The sequence below is a fragment of the Emydura macquarii genome, unplaced genomic scaffold (genome assembly GCF_026122565.2).
Source record: "Emydura macquarii macquarii isolate MOO-44397 ecotype Brisbane River unplaced genomic scaffold, CSIRO-AGI_Emac_v2 contig_2734, whole genome shotgun sequence".
NCBI lineage: Eukaryota > Metazoa > Chordata > Testudines > Chelidae > Emydura > Emydura macquarii.
In genome coordinates, this window is record NW_027132871.1 from 3,763,244 (window position 1) to 3,783,414 (window position 20,171).

The window sequence follows — 20,171 nt, forward strand, 5'->3', positions numbered from 1 at the left end:
TTCACTGAGAACCTTGAGAGCGGCCAAGTCAAAAATTTACGTTGCATGAAAGGCTGGTAGACAGCAGGAACCATTAAAGGCAATGGGTTGTCACGTGGTCATGGAATGTGTGTGTGGGGGTACTTCACAAATTCTGATATTTCTCTGCTTTAGGGGGAGTCAAGAAGGAAACAACAGAGGACTCTTAAGTGAAGGCCTTTTGCAGAGTTGGGAAAGCATCAGTGAAATAAAAACAGCAGCAGTTTTCTTTCCTGATTTCCTGCACTGCTGCTTGCAGGGGTAAATCCTTTGGCACTGGCAGAAAAGTTCTAAATATAGGTAGAACTCTCCCATATGACTCCCAGGGGGTAGCACACAGCTGTCAGGGGCATGTGACTACCCTGCCATTACTGATAAATGGGAAAGGAGTCCTGGGGTGGAAAATGCCTGAGAACCACTGTTTGAAAGGTACTTCAGTGATTTGGAGTAGTTACATGTTAAGTTGGTTTTAATATTTTTTTCTTAATGCAACATTTTCATTAAAATAATGCAACTGGTGACATCTAGCTTTTTAAAATGTATGATATTTGCTTTCCCTCTCCATCAGGCAACCCCACATGACCAAACTGTGACTTTAAATAGAGTTTGCCATGACAATCCACTATCCTTAACTATTATTATTACTTATGTAGCTTTGTGAAGTGTTATACTACATGTATCTGACTCCACAGTCAAATATCCAAACCTGATGGTGTAGGCACTTGCTTGCATGTGAATAAAAATCAGAACTGCAGAGTCTCTGAACAAGTCTCCTGGTAGAATACGTTTTACACAGTCTCTGCGAAGAGTTTTGGTGGAGGAGTTTTAGCTGCGGGAATTGCACTACAGTCAGTTTTGGATCACATTGTTAAAATTCTTTGCAATTCTTTAAATATCCCCATTTTATGTCCACTTACTAAATTTTCAAACTTGCTTAAAGTCAAAATCTTCCTCTGAGCTACACTGTGAATTCCTTGCTCTTGCACTCTATTGCCTAGTCGGCATGCAGAAGACCTACTGACAACTGAGAGAGTACCAAGTGTAGAATAGCCACAATGCAGATCAAGGAGGATTCTTACATTATGGGAGTAATTATTATATAGCTCATTATCTCTAGATCATTTCCAGCCTTTATTCCTTTGGATTCTTGGGTAGATGTTGCCAGACAACTTGCAGGTTATGGCCCAGTTTTTCAAAATGTGGCCTACACAGCTCAGGTAAAGCTGGTATACACAATTAATTGTGAATTCAAACATTAGCTGGTAGATAGATAGCTACCTGAATTGTGGGCACCCCTTAGGTAGTTAGCTGGATAATTGCTAATATTGTACCTGCAATGAATTTCTGAGGGTCAAAAAAAAAAAACCCCGAGTGCACTTTAAGTGGTTACCGACTGTACATCCAAAAATGCTGCGTGGAGGCCTAAGTGCAAATCTAGCCCTATAGTTGCTAGATATTTTTAAAATTGTGGTCAGGTCATTATGGCCAACTAGAATGCGTGAGATGTGCTTGTTCTTCAGGTCAAAAAGAGTGCAGCATTTTCAATCCATTTTACTTATTCTAAACATTTCCTGTTGGGCAGTTTGATAAGGGGGATCGTCAAATGCTTGTCTACTGTAAGTACTTATATGACTCCTATTTACTTTGGTATCTGAGCCCCTCACAATATTTAATGTATTTATCCTCACAATACTCCTGGGAGGTTGGAAGTACTATTATCCCCATTTCACAGATGGGAAACTGAGTCACTGGGAAACCAAGTGACTTGCCTAAGATCACTCAGGAAGTCTGTGACAGAGAAGGGAATTTAACAGAGGTCTCCCACATCACAGGTTAATCCACTGGACAATCCTTTCTTTTGCCCACTCCTTTTCTATTGGAGCATTAGCACCTATCTAACCTCCTCTTTAGTGTATTAAGTTGTACACTGAATATACCGAGGTACTTCTTAAGCTAAACAAACATACGAAACAATCAAAATGGATGTGTGAATAACTTAGAAAAAGATTTAGGAGACGCTCTAGACTCGTCTGTTTTATTTAAACAGATGCTTCCTGAATGTCTGTCTTCAAATAGCTCTTAAATAATTCAAACAAACGTTAATAACAAAACTACAGTGAGAGGGTGGTTAGGGAATCCTGCTGATACACCCAAAGCAGGACATTTACAATCACATTCATTTCATTTTCAAGGAAAGAAATAGTATTCCCATCACGACATGTTTATGGTTTGGAAGCTGAGCCAAATGTCCATATGGGTTCACTCTATAGCTCATAAAAATGATATAACACTCAGGTCATACAAAATTTGTGTATGGCATGCTGTTGCAGCTGTGTGTCAGAAGGACAGCTCCTATGGTAACTGTCTCTCCTTAGAGAAGTGTCTCTAGGTTGATGTGCTCAATGGATCTGTTGCTTGAAAGGTTATGCATAATTTTTTTGCCAATACAGTTAAAATTCATTTCCTGTGTGTTTGACATGTCAGACCTCTCCAAGATCCAGAATATTCTTTGGGCTGTAGAGTTCATTCCTACAAAACATATTCCTCAGCAACAGCTGAAACTGAATAGCTGCAGTATTCCCCTGCTCTTCTGGGATATTTGTCTCCAGAGCTGTTCTATATCCCAACCCAAACCATTTGTAGTGTGATCAGATACCATTGTGATGGGAACTGTGTAAATGCACAAAATAATCATTATCATCTATATGCTAGAGACATTTTCACATGTAATATTGTAAGTGCAAGAGGAGGTATTTCCATTGTACTTTAGTCAACCACAGGAAATACATGTTTTGAGTAGAGCTAGGTGAAGTTTTTTTGAATGAATAGTTTATTTGACAAAATACGCAGTTGTAGTCAACCTGAAACTATTCGTAAATGTCACACAAATAATTTCAGCCATTCACAAAATGGCCAGAGGAGGAAGAGGAGAAGAAGAAAGAGGAAGTAGGCTGTTGCTTACTCTTCCCCTCCTCCTATCATAGTCTTTAGCCCACTGGTTAGGCCTATCCCCTGGGATATGGGAGATGCATGTTCAAATCCCTCCTCTGAAACAAAATCAAGCTGGATGGTTTTTTACCACAAATTCCAAAAAATTCAGATTCAATTTGACCTGAATCAAATTTGTTTTTTCAATTTTTTGGAACTGCCACCTAACTGAAAAAAAAATCAGTTATTGCCCAGCTCTAGCTGTGAGTTTCAATCTTCTAAGTTGTCTGACTGGAATGGAAGTTCACAAACTCTCTGTGCATTTTGGTGATACACAGAACTAGTCTTGGAATGCTGAGTGTATGAAATTGTAAAGTTTGCATATGCCTGGTGCATCTAAATCCTCTTGTGGGAGTTTGCAAATCAGTTTGTGCACCTAATGATTTTTGTTTATTGTGTGAAATGAGTACAGTGTTCTGAAAATAAGTTTATCTGATAGTCTCAAGCCAGTGGCACAGACAGACCTGAAGGAGTTCTTTTGCCCTCCCTGTAAGTGGCATATGTATGAAGCTTAAGATTTCTGCTGTGTATCTAGTGCTGGCTGTTGACTTTATGTTCCCTCTTAAAATGAAATAAGTATTGTTAGGGTTACCTTAAGTGAAATAAAATGACCTTTGAATGCATGGATAGCCTAACTGAAACAAGTGGTGATCTTCTTCAGACTGAAACAGTGCGGAAGCCTAGCAGTCAGCTCTCAATATGCTATGCAACTAGCTTTGCCTGAGCCCTGAGCAAGGAGCTGTGCATCGTTGTGACAAAGTCACAATCTGCTTCCTATTTTACCCCTGCACTGTGGATCATTCATCAGGGATGAGACTGACCTCTGCATCTTAAGCACACTACTATTGTGTGCTATGTTCTGAAAATAGTAGGGATAATTTCTTTGTCACACACTGGAAACAAGAGGCCCTAACCTTGAGCCTTTGGGGAGGGGTCAGTAGTCTAACCCCAGCCCCTATACAAAGTTTTTTAAGACTCAGGACTCCATTTTGAATCAGCCCTGAAAAAAAAATTGAAAGTTGGAAAAACACACCACACATACCTATACATGTCCTTCCATTTGGTCCCAATTGGAGTCCAGTTGATGGACACAAACACCGCACCTCCTCTTTGACTTCTTCACATCCATACTGGCAGTTCACCATAGCACATGTCCTGGAATCTGAAGACAAAAAGATACCCTTGTTGGAATCTAGACTGGAACGAGACCAGCCCTTTTACTAACCTAGCTGTGCCATACATTCAGCAGAACAGAATAATCTCACTCACTGTTCTCTGTATCTGCTAATCACATTGTTTAGTAAAAATAATACTCAGTGGGTACATTTGCACAGGAAAACCTCCCATTGTGGTGAGTCTTAGAGCCTGGGCCAAGTGATTCAGGCTTACGGGACTCACACTATATTGAAGGGCTAAAAATAGCAGTGTAGATGTTCAAGCTCAAAAGGTTTCAGAGCCCGGGCTCCAGCTCAAGCCTGAATGTCTACACCGTTATTTTTAGCCCCACAGAATGAGCTGGGCAAGCCTGAGTCATTTTATCTGGGTTCCGAGGTCTTTTTTATTTTTGCTGTGTAAATGTACTCAATAGGTAAAAGCGTTACCTAGGTGTCTGCCATAAGAGTATAACCCATTTTTTTCTTTCCTCTTAATTTCTCTTATTCCTCCTCTCCTGCCCCCACCCCATGTTTTGCAATTTCTCACTTATCTCTTTTAAATTGTAAGCTGCTTGGGGGGCAGGAAACATGTCTTATTACTTGTCTGCACCGTGTTGTGCACTACAGAAACAAACAACTCTACCCCAAGGAGAAAGTGCTCCTGAAACGAATGGAAAAGTCTCATTTTTAGCAGTAACTACTATAAATGCATAGGAAGTGTTGTTATGTGGGGGGTTGAGTGAAACCTCATTGAAGCAACAGCTGTCCTTCAATCACAATATAATGAAAGAAGCAATTGAGCTGCTTTATGGAATACAATAGCTGAAACAATCGGAGTCACTAGGAGCAATAGGAACCCAAAATACAGCCACATGCAAGGCTGGTCAGGAATCTGAACTATAGGGGCAGCGGGATTTGAGGAGGAGCTGAGTGTAAATGCAGGGGGCGGGCTATTGCTTGAGGGAGCTCTGTGTATGTGAAAAAAGTAGCAGAAACACACCACAGAAGCACACAGAGAAGGCAGCAAGGAAATGACAGAGACAGCAATAGAAGCAGTGATATAGTTACTCCATACACACTGTGGAAGTTCTACATGGACCTGATTTCTTTTATTAAAACTCTTCAGACACTTTGCATCAAAAGGAAAACTTGAGGAGCCACACACACCCATGCAGGCACTTACTAACAGGCCAACGCAGCCCACAGGTTTTCAAAAAACACGAATAAGTGCCAACTCCAAAGATCAAAATGCAAAATATATTAAGTACAGAAAAATAAACCAAACGTCATCATCTCAGTAATGAAAAGTTCCAGAGGGGTAACCGTGTTAGTCTGTATACAGCAAAAACAATGAGAGTTCTGTAGCACTTTAAAGACTAACACATTTAATTTCTGCAGGCATAAGCTTTCGTGAGCTGTAACCCACTTTGTCAGATATTACAGATGTTACAGGACTCCAATTACCAAAGGACATCCTGTCTCCCCTTTGCCCAACAAGATCAGAACTTTATTTAGGGCCTGATTGAGCCCCAGTTAGCGGTCTAGCAAACAGGTCTGGAAAGGACTGGTATAGCTCATTTGTCAGACCATCTATTCCTGGAGAAACTCCTTTCTTCAAAGCTAAATTGCCTCCACCACTTCTGCACAGGTGATTGAGGCCTTCAGACTGCCCTCCTGATCTGACCCATGGTATTGCCAGAGAGTTTAGAGGCCCTAAAATAAAGTTGATCTCCGCTCATCTCTTTTGCCTGTTGTCTTGGCCTTCAGCTCCTGTGACCCCACTTCCTACTGTCCCTTAGAACCTCCTTCCCTCCTGCTCTGAAAAAGTTCCGAGTAATACTAAAAATTGATTTTGAGCATAACATCAGGATCTGTCCTTACATACACTGGGCTTGAAAGACTCGAAGGGGTATCTCAAGCTACCCCTCTTTCCTTAGTGTAGACAAAAAGGTCACACCAGGCAGCCTTCCATTTTCCCTGTTCAGTTGCTGATCTCACAGTTGCCAGCTCTCCTCCCATGACCCAGAGTCTGATTGTCCCCTTCCCCACCGGACTCTCTTCTCCCTTAATTCATTCCCTTAATTCATTACAACCCTCTGTCTGCGAAATCTCTCATAGCCTCCTTCAAGGCACAAATCTCTTTTTCTACACTCTTACTTCATCACTTTCCTCCGATCACTGCTTGAAGAGAGTTTGCAATCTCTTTTGCTGACTTCTATAGAGCTCTTCCTTGTCCCCTGGAATCCACCTGGAACATGTAAAAAAAATCCCTAATCTGTCTTCCTTTGCTTCCACCATGCTGCCAACAAAGGATAAAGTCCCACAATGGTTTCAGCACCTCCACACTGAGACAGGAAGGCAAATGCCCAGGCACTATCCTGATTTCCCTCCAAGAGTCCTGGGTTTAGCTTCCATAAACCTCTCCCATTAGCAGTGGAGGAATCCACATATGGAGTTATACGAATCAGACAATGGTCGGAGACTTCCATAGGTTGCACAGAATAGCCTGCACATTGCATCCCATCCTTTATATAGATCCTATCATTTCTGAACCCTCATTGCCCTCAAAGTGAACCCGCTGCATGGACCAGTCTTGCCTGACAAGGGCCCTTTCCCACCCACCCCAATCTAGGACTGGAACCACTGGATGACAAGGCGTCTGCCCTGCAAAAGAACACATCTTTCAGACCTGCTTGCTGGATGAGCTGCTGTAGCATCTTTGCATTTTGTCTTTCCCTATCTGTATCCCTCAACCCTTCTCCTTCTGTTCCACCCTTCATTTAGAAGTTAAAATCCCCTCCCGGTATCACTAACTTAGATGGAAACAAATAGGGACTCACATCTTTGAGCAACAAGCCCTTTTCCTTTAGGCCACCAGGCTTCCCATATACATTTATTAGTCTGTAAGAGATCCCTTCTTTCACAAATTTCACCATTATAGCTCTTCCAAGATGAATCCCTCTTGCCTTGGGCTTGGCCATCTTAAATGTAAAGAAAAGAATTCCTACTCCATCTGTAGTGTCTTCACCAACAGACCAGAAGGACCAGCCTTTCCTCCACACCGATGGGATGTATTTGGAGTACTCAACTGTGTGGAGCCTCGTCTCCTGAAGCAGTAAAACCATCAATGCCTTGCAAATGGGGAAGGACAGCCGGCTTTCACAATCTGGAGTGATGGGTCTGGATACTGTTCACTTTCAGAGTTGCTGTTAACAAAGGGGCCTTCTGTTCACTCAAGCAAATTCAACTCAGAAACTGAGGCCCAAGAGTTTGTAATGGCTAACAATCATATTAATTAAATTCAAAGCCACTAGTGAGAGGAGAAGCTCCCCTCCCCCCATCATCATCTTCATTTCCCTTTCCCTCCCCTCCTACACACCCCATAGCACCCAGGGATGCAGCCTTGGGAAACCTAGTTGTTCTTTGCACTCTAATTTATGGTCAGTATTCAAGGATACCCTCCTTTTCTCTGGAACCTGGGAACTCCCTATCTCAATTCCTTCCCCCCGTTGGACTTAGTTCCTTCCTTATACCCCCTTCTGAAAATCCAACCTCTCCGTTGCCCCCTAGTCCTGCCCATTTGCCTTTGGAAATTTGTCAGTGCTTTTGATTCAGGAGACATCAGCAAATCCTCTTAAAATGACTGCTTTGGCTCTAAGGAAACTGATATTTCCAACCCACCTCCCTTCCCAAGTGAAAGCATAAGACCAGGAAGGGATAAAGGAACTTTACCCAATTCCCCTTGTGGCAACACCTTGCCTAGAGCTAACTCTGCTTGAAGGTTCTGACTGTCCTCAACACCCTCCAGTTCATGTCCACTAAGCTTACAGTCGGCCTGCTGATTCATTGCCTCTGTAGGACTCTTTTCAGCACTGGCATCTATACATCCCTTAGCTGTCTCCTGGGCCTCCATTTCCTCTGCCAAACTGAGCAAAGTAAACCTATTTCCCAAAGTTAGGTGGGCAGAGGGAGAATAAGACGGCACAGAGGCTAGTACAGGAGGGCAGACCACTGAGCCAGTCCCCCACTCACTGCCCTACTCTCAACCGTCATTAGACACGGAGATGGCTCCATCCCTTCTCTGTCAGGCTTCCCCCACCCCACCTTTACCAAATATCATGAGGCTTTAGGAACCTTGCCTCAATCACTGTCACCACTTCAGAAGCTACAACCCTTTTCCGTTCCTCATCTTTTGACAACTGTGCCACTCCCTGAGGCCTCTCCAATCCCATGCCAAGGTCACCTTTCTGACCTAGTTTCTTCTCCCTCTCCTGGTGTGGCATATTCTGCTGCTTCCTGTGCTTAGCCCATGCCACCTTTATGCTACAGTACCACCCTCCTCTAGAACGGGAGGATCTTTGGCAAGTTCTTCCCCTCCTCCTCTAATTGCAAAAAGGGGGTGGGGGTGGTACCATTGCAGTAGCACTGTTTCCCTTCCCCTCTTCCTTTCTCTTGTTCTCAGATGGCATATCTTGCCTCCTATTGACTTCCAGAGGCAAACTGCCATCCCCATTTCTCTACTTCTCTCTATCACCCACCTCCAAGCACTCCCTTGGGACATCCCCCAGATGTGGGAGGGTGGGGGCACAGGGAGGCGGTAATGTGGACACACAACTGCTAAGTAGCCAGGCTTGTGACAGGTTCACGGCTGCCCCACATAACTAATGTACCCCGATTTGTATGCTTCCATGACAGAACTGGGTGAGTGGCTGTACAATGATCTAGACAAGCATACCTGAATCTGTATTCCTCCGCCCAAAGTCCCAGTCAACTCAGTACTCTCTCTTCTGGGCCCAAGAGAGTCATCTGTCTATTTAGCCAGTCCATGACCAAGTCATTGGGCACTAGATAGTTACAAAACGTTATGGTGACTTTCTTAATACCTGGTCTCATCGGTGAACCACTACCACCTGCTGCCACTCCCCCTTGCCCTGCACCCTTGCGTACGTCCTCCAAACCCTTTCCATTATCTCATTTGACCAGAAGCACAAATACATTTCCCTGTACCCAGGGAGTTGGATCATTGCTATCATGTGCACTGGAGAGAACTGCATGCCCCTCAATATCAGAGTGTTCACCAATATCAGAGTGTTCACCCCTCTGCAGCCTGGGGATGACCCATCGCTGTGAACCGTAACCGCACTATGTATTTCTCCACTATTTCCACCCTGTCACTCCCACTTGTTCACCCCAACACCCTCCCCGGCCTCCCCACCCCCCAGATCAATCCCAAACCCCGCACTCACCTCACATCACCACCCACAGCAGCAGTGTAGGATTCAAAGGGCTGTTTGCCAGCCACCACAGGTCCAGTCTGTAAACTGGAAGCTGCTGGCTTTTTCTTCTTGGGTGGCTGCGCGACTGACAGGGCTTGCCCTTCCTGCTGCTGCCAACGTTTTGGTTTGGGCATAGACACTGCCGTGCCAGCTGGGCCCACCGCACTTCCTGTCGATGACCACAGCTATTTGGTCCGGTTCTCTGGGGATTCCTGATCTGCAGAGTCCAACTGCTGCTTCCAAGTCTCCTTTCCTCTCCTTCTTGTCTGATTCTCCCCTTGGACATCTCAAGCTAACTGCTGCACACTCCACCATAGCTCTCTCCCCTGGAGCGGGGCTGGGCAGAGACAAAGTAGCACTGTCCTGAGGTGCAGATCCCCTCTCAATCCCCAGTCCCCCATCGTCCCCCGCACCTGCTGGTATCTCCAGCTCCATGCAAAGGAGAGGCCACTAGAGCTTACTCCTCAGACCCAGCAATACTCCAGGGTGAAACTGCACCGTCTTCCTCTTTGCCCATTACTAAACTCCACACCCAATGCCAGTCTCAGAAACATGTACTGGGAGTCCCAGTAAGGAAACTATGCTACCTTTTCCTTCTAACAGCGCTTGTTCTGCCTGCCCCATATTGGGAACAGCTGGGTTCTGCCCTCCTTGCTAGTGCCTCATCACCTTGTGCATGTGACAATGACTCTGCTGCCCCACGCGCCTGACTCCATATCACTGCCCACTGTTTGGTGATCCCTCTGGCACGGCCAACAGTGCCTGCCATCTGGGTCTCTACCAGACCGTTATGGGACCGTCACTCCTCTTACTCCTCCTGAGATATGTCCGACTTCCACTCTGGGCATCAGCCATAGGCAGGTGACTCACCTTCCTTGCTACCCAGTGCATGGCTACCAGTGCATACTCTGCCTTGGCCAGCAGGTTTCCCACTTGGCACTCTAATGTCTGGGTCACTTGCAGTCACCACTGCACAGTCCTCCAGGGCTGCCTGCTGCCCATCTGGCTGCTACCAACCCTCCTGCTACTCTTGTTTCTACTCCCCTACCAGCCATTACTAGAGCTCCCTTTGGCTGCTCACTCTTCCTCGCTGGCCCTACCCTAGGCACACTCTCCTGCTCCTCCCTGGCGGCTGCAGCTTTACCTGCCATTCTCTAATTCCAGCAGCCACTGTGTCCTCTACTTCCCATATCCCTTGCTCACTCCAGGCACTCCAGGGTCCCCACTATCCCCTCCTGCTCCAAACTATGGCAGGATTTTAGAGAAGCATGCTGCTCTCTCCACCTCCTCTGCTTCTCCTATTACTAGAGAAATTCTCCAGTCTCTACTTTGTATTTCTGATTTCAACTCTGAATAAGCAAAAATCACTCCCCCCACCCTGCAAGATGGATGCCGCAAACCCTGAGCATGCTCAATAAGAATTTAGGATTTTTAAATGGTGTGTTTGTGTGGACTAGCAGAATCACAGCTCCAGCTTGGTCAATGACAACAGTGAGCATGTACAAGATCGATGGCTGGCTACTGAGCATGTGCAGTAAGGGGTGACAGAGAGGTCAGCTAGCTGGTCAGAGCCCACTCAGACCAGTCACAACTTGTTTGAAAGGTCAGAGCTGTCCGTCAGAATTCTGAGGTAATGGGCAAGACTGAGCATGTGCCAGCGAGGGAATTGCTTCTCAGAATAGCAAGGTACAAAAGAGAGAGCAAGAGTCATGATGTAGTATAAAAGGCCAGCTGCCAGCAACTGTTTCGGCGTCTGAGAAAGAGAGAGGCGTTCAGGGGGAGCCGGGAAGCCAGCAAGAGAAGACAAAGAAAAACTGCTGAGAGAGAGAGAGAGAGAGAAGAAAACTGGAGCAGAGCTGCCTGATCAGGAACTGAACAGCAGCAACAGTGATTCTTTAAGGAAACATCAATGGACTGAGGGCTTGTCTTCACTTACCTCGGAGGTTTGGCGGTAGTCGACCGGAGTTACACAAGCTACGCAAAAAACGTGCGTAACTGCTGTCGACTTCTCTGCTTCTGTTCTGGGCCCCGTCTTCACTGCACTGTGCCGACAGGAACCGCGTTCCCGTCGATGCGCGCTACGCCACTTGAGAAGGCGGTCTTAATATGTCGATTTCTCGATCGACTGAGCAGGTCTTCACTGACTGCTCAGTCGATCCAGGGAAGTCGATCTGATGGCGGCAAATTTGCTGCCGTCAGTGAAGATATAGCCTTAGAGTAAGCTTAGTATTCTTTTTAATTATAGTTTAGTGTAAGTATAGGATAGTATATAGGGTTTGTGTGTGTGTGTGTGTTGATAAGAATGCATAAAATTCTGTTATTAACTGCAACGTATCTATGTAAACTTTAAAAAACACTTTAAGAACCATTGTCAGCAGTTTGTTGCAAACTGGCTACTTGCAATAAATTGCTTCGTTTAGAATCACTTAAACCATATACTATTGTAGTTTAGATGCTCTTTAACTTGCAATAAGGGATTGTCTCTCAGGGGTTTTGTGCCTTGTTTAGGATTTTTAGATCCTATTGTAGTACAATTAGTTACACTAAAAAGATACTTTGTTTTGGAAAGAAAACTGTCCGTGTCAATTATTTTCTCGGAAGATTATATCCATGTCCTTTAGTGTTTCCTTTAACAACCCTGAAACATTTCTCTTGAGAAAAACAGACACAAAGGACAATGGTTAATATATCAACGTCCCACAATTCAGCTCTCTCTGCACAACACATGAGACACAGCCCTCACCTGCAGAGCAGGAGAAGCCACATAGACAGCTAAGTGCCTTTCTGCAGAGCCAGCAGACTTCAACATCAACTTCCTCCCAGCCAAAGGCAATCATGTGGGCCTGAAACCCATTAACCCACCTGCTTGCACCTGTTTGGGAGGGCCAGGCCTAATTAGAGACAAAGCTCAGCTGGGGAAGAGCTAGTTTAGTTGGGGCTTTTTGTCCATTCCCCGCCAGTGTAGAGCTGGGAAAGCCCCATCCCTCTCTCCAAAAACTAGACTGAGAAGAACAGACAGGCTACTCAAGGGGTGAGTTGGAAGCTTAAATAGACAGAGAGGGAGCTGTAGCCTGTCTGAACTCCTGAGTGAGATGAGGAGTGTGCCAACCCCCAGGGCTGTAGGGTTAGTCAAGTAGCAGAAGCCTGTGGTTAGATAGGATGGCAGGCAAAAGCAGCAAAGACACACTTATGGTGAGATGGCTGCCAACTGAGCTCAGCCAGGTTGAAGGGTTGGTTGTCTTCATATTTCTGTTAGGCTTTGGTAAAGGACTCTCTGGCCCCAGAAGGGCCAGGATGCTTCTACAGCTAGAGAAGGCCAAACAACAGTGAGAGACACTGAGGCATAAGTTGCTGCAGCACTGAATCCAGCCAGGAAGGAAGCATGTTTCTGTTACTCAAGCTATGTCTACACTGCCGAGGGAAGTCAACTTAACTTTAAGTCGATTTTCAGCAGCCAATTTTTAGAAATCGCAGCAGCGTGTCTACACTACGCTGTTTGTGCAGGTTTCCTGTGTTTACACTGACCAGCCTTAATTCAAATTGCAAAGCAGTGCAATGTGGGTAGCTATCCCACAGTGCAACTAGTCACAGTGGCTGTTGGGGCGAGTGTCATTGTCCCATGATGCAATGCTGCTTTCCCCCCCTTCCTCCCCCTCCTAAGCAAACAGGAAAAGTATTTTCGCACTGTTTTTTACTCCCCGCGACCACCATTGCAGCAGAGACATGGAGCCAGCTCAACTCTGCACTATTATTGTGAGTGTGACAAATACATCGCGGCTTATCATCGATTATTTTCTAAATAGAGCAAGAAGCCGAAGCACAGACAACACTGATGCCACCGAGGCTGCCCTGCTAAAAGCCATCGAGGAACACAATTCCTGGTTGTTGCAGGCTGTAACGAGTCATCTGCAGTCCATGGAGCGCCAGTTCTGGTGCAGGGAAACAAGCATAGACTAGTGGGACTGCATCGTTATGCAGCTATGGGATGATGATCAGTGGCTGCAAAACTTTCGTATGCAAAAGGCCACTTTCCTCAAACTGTGCTCAGAGCTGGCCCCGTCCCTGAAGCGCGTGAAAATTCGCTTGAAACAAGCTCTGATGGTGGAGAAGAGAGTCACCATCACTCTCTGGAAGCTGGCAACCCTCAACTGTTACCACTCGGTTGGGAATCAATTCGGAGTCGGTAAATCTACAGTGGGCACGGCCGTGAATCAAGTGTGCAGTGCCATAAATAGACTTCTGCCACGAAGGCTAGTGACTTTGGGAAATGTGCAGGATATAGTGGAGGGGTTTGCCACGATGGGCTTCCCAAACTGCGGGGGGAGGAGGGGCACTGATGGAACGCACATCCCTATCTTAGCGCCTACCCACCTAGCAACAGAGTGCATAAACCACAAGGGGTAGTTTTCCATGGTCCTGCAGGAGCTTCTGGATCACAGGGGTCATTTCACTGACATCTATTGGGGTGGTCTGGGAAGGTGCATGGGCTTGTGTATTTTGTAACTCGGGACTGTTCTTTAAGATGCAGGTGGGCACTTTCTTCCCTGACCAAAAAACTCACATTGGGGGTGTGGAAATTCCAATAGTGATCCTGGGGGATCCTGCTTACCCCTTGCTCCCTTGGCTAATGAAGCCGTACACCGGTCACCTTGACAGGGACAAGGAGTGTTTTAATAAGAGGTTAAGCAGTTGCAGAATGGTTGTAGAATGTGCCTTTGGGCGTTTAAAGGGTAGATGGAGGAGTCTCCTCACTAGGCTGGACATGAGTGAGAAGTACCTCCCTTCCATGATATGTGCTTGCTGTGGTCTTCATAATGTGTGTGAAACAAAGGGTAAGAGGTTCCCACAGGGTTGGACTGTGGAGGCAGAAAGACTGGCCACCAATTATGAGCAGCCAGATGCCAGCACTACGTTGAGAGCTAACCGCGGAGCGCTTTGCATTAGGGAAGCTTTGAAAACCAGGTTCTGCAATGAGATGCAGGACTGATTTCTGTTCCTGTATGTTGTTTGCCTTTGGTGAACCCTCCCCCTCGATATCTATGCGCAACAAATCCCTCCTGAACAAGATATGATTTAATAAAGAAACGTGTTGAAATTATGCAAAACTTTATTTCTTAACATTCAAGTCATGGGGGTAGGGGGAGTGTTCAGTCAATATCTCAAGGGGTAGGGTGGTAGCTTGCTGGCCAGCTGTTAGTGTGGCCGCTGCTGCTTTCTGCTTGCCTCGACCGGGGTGGAGGTGAACACGTTCTACAGCTTGGACAATCTCCTCCGAGACCTCTTGGGGGCAGGGGACGGGGAGGGCGGCAATGCCCTTGGTTGAGGAGCATTATGGAGGGGCTGCAATGGGACTCTGTTATGCCTCCGCTCCTCCTGAAGCTCCACAAGCCACTGGAGCATCTCTGCCTAGTCCCGCATGATTCGCAGCATTTCCTGCGTGGTACTGCGATCATGCTCCATCATTTCTTGGCGACTCTCCCTGTCCATGTCCATCTTCTGGGACAAGGTCAGCCTCCATGCTCTTTGCTCTGTCTCTGTGGCAGCTGAGGTGCTCATGAGCTCATCAAACATGTCATCTCTTGGTTTTTTTTCCCTCTGTCTAATCTGTGCTAGTCTTTCCGCAGCATTTCTTGAGGTAGCCACTGTTAGCATAGTGAAGAAAATGATACAACTATAACAATGTAACAATGTAGATAATGATCCCCTGATACAATATAGACAATGATCCCCTGAAAAAATGTAGAAAATGATCCCCTGATACAATGTAGAAAATGAACCCCATGATACAATGTAGACAATGATCCCCTACTACAATATAGGCAATAATGGCTATGTAGTGCACAGGGCAAACACAGAGCCTCATTCCATTCCTGACGTCCCAGAAGAGTCTGCTCACTGTGCCATTACAGAGAGGATCAGAGGACAGCGTAGTGGTGGTGGGGGGAAACTCTAATGGTCTTTTAAACACTTACAGAGAGAAACTGCGGAGAGTGTGTGTGTGTGGGGGGGAGTCTATGCTTAAAACACAGATTTGCTGGACACAGTAGGGTACCAGCAGTGTTCTGCCATGGTGCAGGATCCCTTGAGATGATAAAAGTAGCATTTCTCATCACATAAATCAACTGTTCCTTGGCTAACACCACAGTACAGTCACCGAAAGTGCCTGAAATCCCCTTCATGCCCCCACCCCAATGTAAAAGGACAGAAATGCTAAGAAGAAGAAAAAAAACTCACCAGATGTGCCTTCCCTGGGATCATTAGTGCTGTCCTGTGTGCTGCTGGACTGCTCTGGGGATCAGGAATATGTCCTAAATTTCCGGGAGAATGGACACCCCACTCTCCTGCACCCTGCTTTCCTCAGCCTCTGCCTCGTCCACGGAGTCCTCATCATTGTCCATGGACTCTGACCTAGTGGAGGTATCGATGCTGCGGGGTGGCACCATGGTGGGATCACCACTGAGAATTGCATGCAACTCATCATAGAAGCGGCATGTTTTGGGTGAGGAGCCAGAACGGCTGTTAGCTTCCCTGGCTTTCTGATAGAATTGGCGCAGCTCCTTGATCTTCACTCTGCATTGCTGAGCGTCCCTCTTGTGTCCCTTCTCCAGCATGCCCTGGGATATCTTCCCATAAATGTCCAGATTACTTTTGCTGGCTCTGAGCTGAGCCAGAACAGACTCCTCGTCCCACAGCCCGATGAGATCTAAGACCTCTGGTCGACTCCATGCTGGAGCGCGTTTGGACTTTGCAGTAGCCATGCGAAGGACAATGACAAAGCTCTCTCCTTGCTGGCAGCACAGGAATTGAAAATTCAAATCTTCCTGGGGCATGAGGGGAGGGGACTTTTCCTGGTAGCATGACCACTGAGCAGCACAGCGTGACTGTCCAGAGGGGTCAAAACATTGCATTCTGGGATACATTCTGGAGGTCAATAAATTTGATTTAAGTGACGTTGTGTCTACACTGACACTAAATGGATTTAACAAATTTGATTTAGGCGCAACGCCAATTGCAGAGGTGGTCTTATTAAGTCAATTTTCCAGGCACCTTAATTTGAATTAACAGTGGTGCCAGTGTAGACATGGGTGTAAGTAGGTCGATGTAAGTGACTTTAAGTCAACCTAAGTTGCCAGTGTAGACCAGGCCTCAATGGGGAGGCGGGCAGGGAAGGGAAACAATAACAGAAAATGTGGAAATGGCAGAGATGCTAAAAGACTCTTTTGTTTCAATTTTCACCAAAAAGGTTAGTAGTGATTGGACAGCTAACATAGTGAAAATAAGGTAGGATATGAGGCTAAAATAGGGAAAGAACACGTTAAAAATTACTTAGAAAAGTTAGATGTCTTCAAATCACCACAGCCTGGTGAAATACATCCCAGAATACTCAAGGAGATGACTGAGGAGATATCTAAGACATTAGCAATTATCTTCAAAAAGTTATGGAAGATGGGAGAGAGTCCAGAGGACTGGAAAAAGGCAAATATAGTGCCAATCTATACAAAGGGAAATAAGGACAAACCAGGGAATTATAGACAAGTCAGTTTAACTTCAGTACCCCCGAAAGATAATGGAGCAAATAATTAAGCAATCAATTTGCAAACACTTTGAAAATAATAAGGTGATAAGTAACAGTCAGCATGGATTTGTCAAGAACAAATCACGTCAAAACAACCTGACAGCTTTCTTTGACAGGGTAACAAGCCTTGTGGTTGGGGGGGGAGGGGGAGTGGTAGATGTGGTATATCTTGACTTTACTAAGGCTTTTGATACTGTTTCAGATGACCTCATAAACTAACTAGGGAAATATAACCTAGATGGAGCTATTATTAGGTAGGTGCATAACTGGTTGGAAAGCCTTTCCCAGAGAGTAGTTTATCAGTGGTTCACAATCAAGGTGGAAGGGCATATTGAGTGGGTCCTGCGGGGATCACTTGGGTCAGGTTCTGTTCAATATCTTCATCAATGATTTAGATAATAGCATAGAGAGTACACTTATAAAGTTTGCAGATGATACCAAGCTGGGAGGGGTTGCAAGTGCTTTGGAGGATAAGATTAAAATTCAAAATGATCTGGATAAACTGGAGAAATGGTCTGAAGTAAATAGGATAAAATTCAATAGGGACAAATGCAAAGTACTCCATTTAGAAAGGAACAATCAGCTGCACACATACAAAATAGGAAATGACAGTCTAGGAAGGAGTACTGCAGAGAGGGATCTGAGGGTTATAGTGGATCACAAGCTAAATAGGAGTGGCCAGTGTAACACTGTTGCAAAAAAAGCAAACATCCTTCTGGGATGTATTAATGGGAATGTTGTAAGCAAAACACGAGAAGACACATTCTTCCGCTGTACTCTGCGCTGATTAGGCCTCAAGTGGAGTATTGTGTCCAGTTCTGGGCACCACATTTCAGGAAAGATGTGGACAAATTGGAGAAAGTTCAGAGAAGAGCAAAAAAAATTATGAAATGTCTGGAAAATATGACCTATGAGGGAAGACTGGAAAAAATTGGGTTTGTTTAGTCTGGAGAAGAAAAGAGTGAGAGGGCACATAACGGTTTTCAAGTACATAAAAGTTGTTACAAGGAGGAGGGAGAAAAATTTTTCTCCTTAACCTCTGAGGACACGACAAGAAGCAATGGGCTTAAATTGCAGTAATGGTGGTTTAGGCTGGACATTGGGAAAAACTTCCTAACTGTCAGGGTAGTTAAGCACTGGAATAAATTGCCTAGGGAGGCTGTAGAATCTGAATCATTGGAGATTTTTAAGAGCAGTTTAGACAAACACCTGTCAGAGATAGTCTAGATAATGCTTGGTCCTGCCATAAGTGCAGGAGACTGGACTAGATGGCCTTGTGAGGTCTCTTCCAGTCTTATGATTCTATGTGGGGGTAACGATTTTGCCACAAAAGCACTTGCAGTATGACCCTAGGAAAAGCTAAGGGAAGAGCTCTTAGGTAGAGGGCTGGCTGGAAAAGGTCTTGGAACTGGGAGTAAAGACACCATTTCCTCCAGTCTGATTCCTATGCAATCAGTGAAACAAGACTTTAGGTACATTCTTTATCAATAAATAGGATTGCACTAAAGAAATACCTGATTCTGTCATCAATTTCTCTCCATAATGTAAACAAACTGAAAGACTCTGAATGTTGGCTAAGTGCTTGGGTCAAAAAGGGTACAGTATGAATAAAAAAAGCTTGCTTACTGGCATAAGAAATATTGTCACTCTCAGAACTCTTTGCAACAACACAATGTGTAAACAAGGCAACTGCAGTATATGGGCATATGTATACCTATAAATATATATCCAATATATATATTGCACATGTTTGAACAAACCACATTAAGGAGTGTTTTGTCTGTGAAGATAAATGATACGTAGGAAGAGCTTGGTGGATTCACAAAATTATTCAACATTTATATGGATGAGAATATGCATAGCGGCAATAGATAGATAGGATAAAAAAAATTGGATGGGTTACAAGTCATTTTACTTCAGTACAAAAGCTAACCTCGTTGTGACACAGGATTAGGAATACATTTCCTAATTGTTTATTATATTTTTTCTTCACCTTCCTATGAAACAGCTGGTACTGGTATGTCTCAGACAGGAAACTGGATTAGATGAACTGATCTAGTATAACAATTTCTATTTAACTCTGATTACTTAAATTTAGGTACTAGGTTATTAATTGTTTAATGCATAGGTTCTCTGACTTTTTTTCTATGGATCACTTGATTAATTGATAGATTATTTCATACTTACCTTCCCCGCCTACCTCCCTAATTCTTGGATCCATCTGGGCCTGTTTCTAGTAAAGAAAATGGACCCAATCCATGAAATTATGGAGGTTTACACCAGTAGAGGATTTGTCTCAAAAGGAGGAGGATTATGATAGAAATATTTCCTTCCCCAGACAAACTGGGAAGAGCTTCACTGACAAGTGACTCTGTAAACCTGCACTTTGCCAATGGTACCCGGAGTTCAAACTTAACTGATGTAACAAGTGAATATGACCCTAAGGCTTTACAATCTTGGCTTTGAGCATAATTGTCTCACAGAATCAATACTTCTTTTTATAAACATAGTAGTTTCAGTTAAAAAATGGCCCAGTGGAACAGCAGAGGTGAGGTAGGCTAATTAGGTGTAGTGGAGGACAAACCGCAAAGATTCTGCAAATTAAAGATGAGACACAAGTTTTGGATGCTTGCTTGAATTTCTCAAGCCTATAAAACTGGACTGGATAAGAACAAACTGTCCAGCAAGCACTGACTTTACTTTTATGAGGAAAATTTAAAAGAATTAGTTAGCGGTATTAGTTTGCTCAAACAATAGCTGAGGGTACGTGTTACAGGATGGCTGGCTCTTATGATTAAAAATAGGTCCAGCTTCCCTGTGCCAGAGTAGGTGCTCCCAGTTGAGCAGGTTACAGGAATGGGGCTGCACCTGAGCTGTAAAAAGTCAGAGGTTGCTCAGTGAGGGCAGAGCTAGAATGGGGAACTGCAGAGAGAGAGCGTCTCCAATAGTGGTCTCCAAAGAAGGATGTTGGGCCAGGGGAAGAAGACCCAGCTAAGACACTACTTCAGAGAAACCAAGGCTGGGTGGAAGATTGGTTTTGGGATTTTTTTTTTATGTTGTAAATAAAGAAAACAGACACCAAGAAAGGCTGTGATTGAATTAGAAACTATGTGGAGTTTGTTCAAGGCGCCCTGAAGAAGAGGAAAACCAGGGCAGGGC

At 44.8% G+C, this 20,171-nt stretch overlaps 1 protein-coding gene across 1 annotated transcript in view; it reads right to left on the reverse strand.

Annotated features, from left to right (window-relative positions):
• The window catches only part of EGFL6 (EGF like domain multiple 6), a 98,718-nt gene that overhangs the window by 37,030 nt on the left and 41,517 nt on the right, over positions 1–20,171 (reverse strand). Inside the window, exon 8 of the mRNA XM_067566168.1 lies at positions 4,049–4,168. Coding sequence (XP_067422269.1) covers positions 4,049–4,168 — 120 coding nt within the window. The remainder of the gene's footprint in view (positions 1–4,048; positions 4,169–20,171) is intronic.